This window comes from Salvelinus namaycush, chromosome 26 (genome assembly GCF_016432855.1).
Source record: "Salvelinus namaycush isolate Seneca chromosome 26, SaNama_1.0, whole genome shotgun sequence".
In the NCBI taxonomy this organism is placed as follows: domain Eukaryota; kingdom Metazoa; phylum Chordata; class Actinopteri; order Salmoniformes; family Salmonidae; genus Salvelinus; species Salvelinus namaycush.
Window position 1 is genome coordinate 37,828,136 of NC_052332.1, and position 10,000 is coordinate 37,838,135.

The following is a 10,000-nucleotide window of genomic DNA, read 5'->3' on the forward strand; positions in this document are numbered from 1 at the left end:
ACCTTTTCTACTGTAATTCCAGATTATACAGTCAGTTGTCATTATCTTCATACTGATAAAGTAGTTCAGAATAATCTGTAGAAGGAACTCCAATGATGTATTCTGTTGTGAAGTTAGTGCATGTTTCAACTAAGTTATGCAGGCGGCTCAGTACATTTATGTTTTAAAAGTCTCATGTCCTCATGTGGAAGATAAGCATGTTCTCTTTTGTGTTGTAAATGGTATATTTACAGATGTGTACATTCAAGTAGATGTACAATATGGTTCGTATTACCACCTCTTCAATGTAGGCCTATTGTCCTCCTTGAATAGCCAAGTCTGTTGTTTTCCAACGTCATATGGCAAGTATTATAAACAACTAGAGCTGATAACAAACTGATACTAATAGTTCATCCGTTCAAAGACAGTTTACTCTGTATATAAAAAAATGGTGGATATATGGCATCGATTGACGAGTAAACATTGAACGTTAAACAGCGACGTTAGCCAACCGGGGATCGGAGTCCTGCTCGTACCGGTAATGATACACTTCCATCTGGTCGCGGCACGCATCGCGGATGTTGTTGAGCCACCGTTTGATTCCTCTCCGGTTTAGATAGAGCACCATGAGGAATACTATGCCGATCAGCGCCAGGACTATCCCTAGGAACACGTAGGACACCGCCTCTAAGTTCTCATTGAGACAATCCACGTCCTCACCGCGTAACCGCTCTATTGGAATCCCTTTCTTGGCATCAGGCTCGGCGCACAGGAGGCGCGCAGCGTCCACGCACTGAGAAGAGTTCTTTAACCAGAAGTAGAACGACTCCAGCTCACAGTTACACCTGAACGGGTTTAGTGATAAATATACGCGCACTTGCTTTTGACGGTACAAACTGGAGATGTTCTCTTTACCAATGTTCTCGATTGAGTTATTGGTTAAAACTAAAGTGTGGAGGTTGAATGCATCTAACCTTGAAATGGGTATGGTTTTCAACCGGTTACCAGATAGATCCAGCCGGTGGAGGTTGCATAAAATATCTCCATCCAATGCATTGGAGAGCTGCGCCACAGCCGGTGCGAGGAGCGAGTCATTCAGGTAAAGAGAGCGGAGCTCTTGCAGACTGTGAAACGCCCGGTCTGAGATGAACACCAACCGATTGTGGCTCAAATCCAGCAAACGCAACCGTGGGAGTCCTGTGAAAGCGTCAGCCTCGATCACCATGATTCCATTATGTGACAGTGAGAGGGTCATTAGCTTGAGTTTCGTCCCGTTATTCGAGGAGAACGCTCCACCCGGTAAGGTTGAGATGTTGTTCCCCCTGAGTATTAACGTGGTCGCCCACGCCGGTATGTCTCCCGGTAACTCGGTGTCCTCGTTGTCACGGCAGGTCACTGTCCCGGAGTCTCTGGCACAGATACAGGATAACGGACACTCATCCTCTGCTCTGACAGAAGAAAACAACAAGAACAAACAGACAAACACCGCCGCTGATAAACAAAGACACTGGCCTTTCAGAATAGGAAGAACGCCTCCTAAAACGTCACCACAATAATACTTCCATGTCGTTTTCCTTCCCATTGTTACAGTAGAGGTCCAAACCTACAGGGAGACCGGATACGCTCCCGTCTCTGTGAACACAGGTGAAGTTCTTCGGTCAGTTGGATGACAAAAAAAAACACTCGCTAGTCTTTATTCTTCTTCGTTCTCATGTTCCTTCTCTTTCCAAAAACGAGTGAGATGGTGGAAGAGGAAGAGGTTGCGAGTTTGGGCGCGCGGACAGCAGCTCCTCTCTCTCTCTCTCTCTCTCTCTCTCTCTCTCTCTCTCTCTCTCTCTCTCTCTCTCTCTCTCTCTCTCTCTCTCTCTCTCTCTCTCTCTCTCTCTCTCTCTCTCTCTCTCTCTCTCTCTCTCTCTCTCTCTCTCTCTCTCTCTCTCTCTCATGTGTATTTGACGTCTTGTTTAGTGATTGAGTGAGTCAGACAGACAGACAGAGGATAAATCCCTGTAGCACTCTCACAGACTCACACAGCATGTGCAGACAGACAGGCAGGCAAAAATACACATGAGAGAGAGAGAGAGAGAGAGAGAGAGAGAGAGAGAGAGAGAGAGAGAGAGAGAGAGAGAGAGAGAGAGACAGAGAGAGACAGAGAGAGACAGAGAGAGACAGAGACAGAGACAGAGACAGAGACAGAGACAGAGACAGAGACAGAGACAGAGACAGAGACAGAGACAGAGACAGAGACAGAGAGAGAGAGAGAGAGAGAGTCTCATTTTAGGTTACCAGAACAGAAGAGGAGACTTGACAGTTGACACTGGTCCTGGATAGACACCCTAATTAAAAACAACCACCAGAGTGCTATCACTTCAACCTACACCCTTCACCTCCTAGCCTGTTACTATTCACAGCCACTAGCCTACTATTACAGATGTTAGTCTACTGCCTTTCTGTCAAATGCCAGTCAGTTGCTGCGACAGTGTAGGCCCAATTGTTATACCATTGCTTTAAAGAACACTCAATTGTTGCTTTGAAAAGTGATTAGCCATTATATGACTGTGACACAAACAATGTCCCAACTTTCATAGCCTACTGCTTGGTACAAACGGATGAGTTGTCCATGAATACTGGATATTGTGTTTACATTTGTTGTTGACCGTAGAGTATAGGATAGACACTATGGGGTCATCCCATAGTCTATTGATTATCTGTATGACATAATCTATTCATCTATTTTCTGTTACTATAGATTACCCATGTGATTTTACTAGCAGTTGATTTAAAGTCCAATATGTATTGAAATTGTGAAAGGTGAGTTGTAACTGTCACATTTTAGATTACCTTAAGGCCTGAATGGATGATCAAAAACAGGCCTATTTCTCTTATTATATAATGGTACTTCAGGGCCAGTATTCATAGAAGCTCTCAGATTAGGAGGGCTGATATAGGATACGTTTTGCATTTTAAATCCTAGGCTAATGAATAAGAAGGGGGACCTGATCCTAGACTCATACTCCTACTCCTACTCTGAGAAACTTTATAAATACGGGCCCAGTAGTTTGGGCTGACTCGCAGCTCTGTGGATCACCCTAATGATAAACGAGGCTAAATACTAATGATCGTGTCATACTTCGGTTAAACTATGTTTATTGTTCTGTGAAAATATAATTCGTAAAACCAGGGTCTGGTGTCTCGATGAGAGATGCCCCCTCACCTCGTGCCTGTCCCACCCGGTAAGATTTAGGGATCGCGGTGAAAGAGCGCAGTACATCAGGGACATCTACGCCAGGCGGGCGTACAATTTACCGCCTGGCTGGCGGCCTCTCTGAGAAGCGTTACAGTAAATTACATTTCGCATCATACTTCAATTATAACGGATTTACAGTGGCCCCTTGCTTGTTGCAAATCAGCGGCGGTAATTACGTAGCAATTGAGAAAAACTGTAATTTGTCTGTGTGTGTGTGTGTGTGTGTGTGTGTGTGTGTGTGTGTGTGTGTGTGTGTGTGTGCGTGCGTGCGTGCGTGCGTGCGTGCGTGCGTGCGTGCGTGCGTGCGTGCGTGCGTGTGTGTGTACGCGTTTGTTTGTGTAGTCAGTCCTGTTTAATGGGCTCTTCAACCAACTACTCCGTGATTTATCATTGTGCTACTGGAGAGGAGCAACACACTTTTACCAGCTTGCTTATTAATTTACCCACTAGGGCTACACCTACTAAATCCTACTGGGTTATTTCTGTTAACAACACGATTTGTGTCGATTGATATTTCAGTATTTTTTTAACAAATTAATTGAGACTAACTCAAAGAACTCTTCAAAAGGATTCAGCACCATGGACAGCAGCCACCACCCAGACCACTGGATGAGATGTCAGCTGCAGCACCACGCTACATTCCAAATAGCACTCTATACCCTACATAGTGCACTACTTTTGACCAGAGCCCTAAGCGTCTTCCATAAATTGCGGCCTTGAATCCGCCATAGGAATAGCTAGAAAAAATAAGATGAATTTCCGGAAAATATGGATAACTATTGAAAGATAGCTGATATGCATTTTTCTACGTTGTACTGGATACGGTACAACCTTTAGTTGGCTGCTAGCAGGCTATTCAGGCGCCCAAGTGGATACAAGGCTGTTTGTCTCAACTCAGTCATGAAGAGAAATAACTTTGCAGCTGTTTCTGATTCATAAACAGTGTCATGCTGGTGGGTGGTAACATTCAAATAAAACCCAGCCCTGAAACAAAACGTAGGCTGAAATGAATTTGTGCAAAATATCATAGGAAAATACACCCCATTCATACGGATTTGCACGAAGTGGCCAGTTCGGATTTGTCACTTCAAATATATCATACTTTGACTAAAACGGTTATTTATTGCCTTAAAGCTAGAATCTGCGAAAGGAAGTTGTCACGAGCAGCACCGCAGATATTGATACATGCACGGGTTCGCTTCACGCTGTTACATCGTGGTAGCCAGGGCACCAACACAGCGGAGAAGTTGAGCCTTGCGCGTCAATGCTCTTAGTTGTTGCGGAAATTGACCCACTATACTGTTTACTTTCTGCATCTAGGTCATATCGCTGAGTCTACCTTTAAACAATTTTGCAACATCATTGGTACGCTCTGGCCATCGTCTTTGAGCTTAAAAAATGTGGATTTCTATGGTTTTCAATACATTTATCTAAAGCCATCCTTTTAAATTTGCTGTACCTTTTAATTTGAATTTTCTAGACAGACTCACTAGAATATATGGAGAGAACGGTTAAGAATATTAGGGCTCAATGAAGGACAGCCATGCAGTTCAGCAATATTCTTGGGATGTCTGGTGTGAACCGCTCTCTTGAGGTCATGCCACAGCATCTCAATCGGGTTGAGGTCAGGACTCTGACTGGGCCACTCCAGAAAGTGTATTTTCTTCTGTTGAAGCCATTCTGTTGTTGATTTACTTCTGTGTTTTGGTGTCGTTGTCCAGTTGCATCACCAAACTTCTGTTGAGCTTCAATTGGCAGACAGATAGCCTTACATTCTCCTGCAAAATGTCGTGATAAACTTGGGAATTATTTATTTATGTCGATGGTGTTTGGGAGAGGTGTTGTCAGTAGCATCACAGTACAGTGGGTATTAACTGTCAGTCTTACCACAACATGTTGGCAGAGAGATTCACCCTCACTGGTGCAGTGACCTCATGCAACAAACACTGGATCAGCCATGGAAGACTCTGACTTAACCCGTCTAGTATTTATCTATCTAGACAGCTCTACAGTAACATCTAGTATTTATCTATCTAGACAGCTCTACAGTAACATCTAGTATTTATCTATCTAGACAGCTCTACAGTAACATCTAGTATTTATATATCTAGACAGCTCTACAGTAACATCTAGTATTTATATATCTAGACAGCTCTACAGTAACATCTAGTATTTATCATTCTAGACAGCTCTACAGTAACATCTAGTATTTATCATTCTAGACAGCTCTACAGTAACATCTAGTATTTATATATCTAGACAGCTCTACAGTACCATCTAGTATTTATATATCTAGACAGCCCTACAGTAACATCTAGTATTTATCAATCGAGACAGCTCGACAGTAACATTTAGTATTTATATATCTATGCAGCCCTACAGTAAAATCTAGTATTTATATATCTAGACAGCTCTAGAGTAACATCTAGTATGTATCTATGTAGACAGCTCTACAGTAACATCTAGTATTTATATATCTAGACAGCCCTACAGTAAAATCTAGTATTTATATATCTAGACAGCTCTACAGTAACATCTAGTATTTATATATCTAGACAGCCCTACAGTAAAGTCTAGTATTTATATATCTAGACAGCTCTACAGTAACATCTAGTATTTATCATTCTAGACAGCTCTACAGTAACATGTGTAGGATTTCTCTATCTAGACAGCTCTACAGTAACATCTAGTATTTATATATCTAGACAGCTCTACAGTACCATCTAGTATTTATATATCTAGACAGCCCTACAGTAAAATCTAGTATTTATATATCTAGACAGCTCTACAGTAACATCTAGTATTTATCTATCTAGACAGCTCTACAGTAACATCTAGTATTTATATATCTAGACAGCTCTACAGTAACATCTAGTATCTATATATCTATGCAGCCCTACAGTAAAATCTAGTATTTATATATCTAGACAGCTCTAGAGTAACATCTAGTATGTATCTATGTAGACAGCTCTACAGTAACATCTAGTATTTATCTATCTAGACAGCTCTACAGTAAAATCTAGTATTTATATATCTAGACAGCTCTACAGTAACATCTAGTATTTATATATCTAGACAGCCCTACAGTAAAGTCTAGTATTTATATATCTAGACAGCTCTACAGTAACATCTAGTATTTATCATTCTAGACAGCTCTACAGTAACATGTGTAGGATTTCTCTATCTAGACAGCTCTACAGTAACATCTAGTATTTATATATCTAGACAGCTCTACAGTACCATCTAGTATTTATATATCTAGACAGCCCTACAGTAACATCTAGTATTTATATATCTAGACAGCTCTACAGTAACATCTAGTATTTATCTATCTAGACAGCTCTACAGTAACATCTAGTATTTATATATCTAGACAGCCCTACAGTAAAATCTAGTATTTATATATCTAGACAGCTCTACAGTAACATCTAGTATTTATATATCTAGACAGCTCTACAGTAACATCTAGTATTTATATATCTAGACAGCTCTACAGTAACATCTAGTATTTATATATCTAGACAGCCCTACAGTAAAATCTAGTATTTATATATCTAGACAGCTCTACAGTAACATCTAGTATTTATCTATCTAGACAGCTCTACAGTAACATCTAGTATTTATATATCTAGACAGCTCTACAGTAACATCTAGTATTTATCTATCTAGACAGCTCTACAGTAACATCTAGTATTTATATATCTAGACAGCCCTACAGTAACATCTAGTATTTATATATCTAGACAGCGCTACAGTAAAATATATTATTTATCTATTTAGACAGCTCTACAGTTCTATCTAGACAGACCTTCAGTTCCATTGGAGTCATTAAAACTAGTTTTTCAACCACTCCACAAATGTCTTGTTAACAAATTATAGTTTTGGCAAGTTGGTTAGGACATCTACTTTGTGCATGACACAAGTAATTTCTACAACAATTGTTTACAGACAGATTATTTCACTTATAATTCACTGTATCACAAGTTCAGTGGGTCAGAAGTTTATATACACTAAGTTGACTGTGCCTTTAAACAGCTTGGAAAATTCCAGAAAATTATGTCATGGCTTTAGAAGCTTCTGATAGGCTAATTGACATAATTTGAGTCAATTGGAGGTGTACCTGTGGATGTATTTCAAGGCCTACCTTCACACTCAGTGCCTCTTTGCTTGACATCATGGGAAAATCAAAAGAAATCAGCCGAGACCTCAGAAAACAAATTGTAGACCTCAACAAGTTTGGTTCGTCCTTGGACGCAATTTCCAAAGGCCTGAAGGTACTACGTTCATATGTACAAACAATAGTACGCACGTTTAAACACAATGGGAACATGCAGCAGTCATACCGTTCAGGCAGAAGACGATATCTGTCTCCTGGAGATAAACGTACTTTGTGGGAAAAAGTGCAAACCAATCCCAGAACAACAGCAAAGGACCTTGTGAAGATGCTGGAGGAAACAGGTACAAAAGTATCTATATCCACAGTAAAACGAGTCCTCTATTGACATAACCTGAAAGGCCACTCAGCAAGAAGGAAGCCAATGCTCCAAAACCGCCAAAAAAAATCCAGACTATGTTTGCAACTGCACATGGGGACAAAGATAGTACTATTTGGAGAAATGTCCTCTAGTCTGACGGGAAAAAAATAGAACTGTTTGGCCATAATTACCATCGTTATGTTTGGAGGAAAAAGGGGGAAGCTTGGAAGCCGAAGAACACCATTCCAACCGTGAAGCACGGGGGTGGCAGCATCATGTTGTGGGGTGTGCTTTGCTGCAGGAGGGACTGGTGCACTTCACAAAATAGATGGCATCATGAGGTAGGAAAATTATGTGGATATATTGAAGCAACATCTCAAGACATCAGTTGGGAAGTTAAAGCTTGTTTGCAAATGGGTCTTCCAAGTGGACAATGACCCCAAGCCTACTTCCAAAGTTGTGGCAAAATGGCTTAAGGACAACAAATTCAAGGTATTGGAGTGGCCATCACAAAGCACTGACCTCAATCCCATAGAAAATCTGTGAACATAAGGAAAAAAAGAGTGTATGAGCAAGGAGGCCTACAAACCTGACTCAGTTACACCAGCTCTGTCAGGAGGAATGGGCCAAAATTCACCCAAATTATTGTGGGAAGCTTGTGGAAGGCTACCTGAAACGTTTAACCCAAATTAAACAATTTAAAGGCAATGCTACCAAAAACTAATTGATGTAAACTTCTGATCCACTGGGAATGTGATGAAAGAAATAAAAGCTGAAATAAATCATTCTCTCTACTTATATTCTGACATTTCACATTCATAAAATAAAGTGGTGATCCTAACTGACCTAAGACAGGGACATTTTATTAGAATTAAATGTCAGGAATTGTGAAAAACGGAGATTAAATGTATTTGGCTAAGGTGTATGTAAACTTCCGACTTCAACTGTATCTAGACAGCGCTACAATAACCCATCTAGTTTTTATCTATCTAGACAGCGCTACAATAACCCATCTAGTATTTATCTATCTAGACAGCGCTACAATAACCCATCTAGTATTTATCTATCTAGACAGCGCTACAATAACCCATCTAGTATTTATCTATCTAGACACCGCTACAATAACCCATCTAGTTTTTATCTATGTAGACAGTGCTACAATAACCCATCTAGTATTTATCTATCTAGACAGCGCTACAATAACCCATCTAGTTTTTATCTATGTAGACAGTGCTACAATAACCCATCTAGTATGTATCTATCTCGACAGCACTACAATAACACATCTAGTATTTAGCAATCAAGACAGTGCTACAATAACCCATCTAGTATTTATCTATATATACAGCTCTACAATAACCCATCTAGTATTATTCTATCTAGACAGCGCTACAATAACACATCTAGTATTTATCTATCAAGACAGTGCTACAATAACCCATCTAGTATTTATCCATCTATACAGATCTACAATAACCCATCTAGTATTTTTCTATCTAGCCAGCGCTACAATAACCCATCTAGTATTTTTCTATCAAGACAGCGCTACAATAACACATCTAGTATTTATCTATCTATACAGATCTACAATAACCCATCTAGTATTTATCTATCTAGACAGCGCTACAATAACCCATCTAGTATTTATCTATCTAGACAGCGCTACAATAACCCATCTAGTATTTATCTATCTAGACAGCGCTACAATAACCCATCTAGTCTTTATCTATCTAGACACCGCTACAATAACCCATCTAGTATTTATCTATCTAGACAGAGCTACAATAACCCATCTAGTATGTATCTATCTAGACAGCGCTACAATAACCCATCTAGTATTTATCTATCTAGACAGCGCTACAATAACCCATCTAGTATTTGTCTATCTAGACAGCGCTACAATAACACATCTAGTATTTCTCCATCTAGACAGCGCTACAATAACACATCTAGTATTCATCAATCTAGACAGCGCTACAATAACCCATCTAGTATTTATCTATCTACACAGCTCTACAATAACCCATCTAGTATTTATCTATCTAGACAGCACTACAATAACCCATCTAGTTTTTATCTATGTAGACAGTGCTACAATAACCCATCTGGTATTTATATATCTCGACACCGCTACAATAACCCATCTAGTAATTATCTATCTAGACAGCGCTACAATAACCCATCTAGTATTCATCAATCTAGACAGCGCTATAATAACCCATCTAGTATTTATCAGTCTAGACAGTGCTACAATAACCCATCTGGTATTTATCAATCTAGACAGCACTACAATAACACATCT

General features: G+C 40.0%; 1 protein-coding gene across 1 annotated transcript; it reads right to left on the reverse strand.

Moving 5' to 3' along the window:
* Window positions 1-469: 469 nt before the first annotated feature.
* Window positions 470-3,256, reverse strand: LOC120021138 (trophoblast glycoprotein-like). Its single transcript, XM_038964777.1, has 2 exons — window positions 3,246-3,256; window positions 470-1,427 (listed from the first exon to the last, which is right to left on the reverse strand). The coding sequence occupies exons 1-2, from the start codon at window positions 3,254-3,256 to the stop codon at window positions 470-472; spliced, it is 969 nt and encodes a 322-aa protein (XP_038820705.1).
* Between the last annotated feature and the right edge of the window lie 6,744 nt (window positions 3,257-10,000).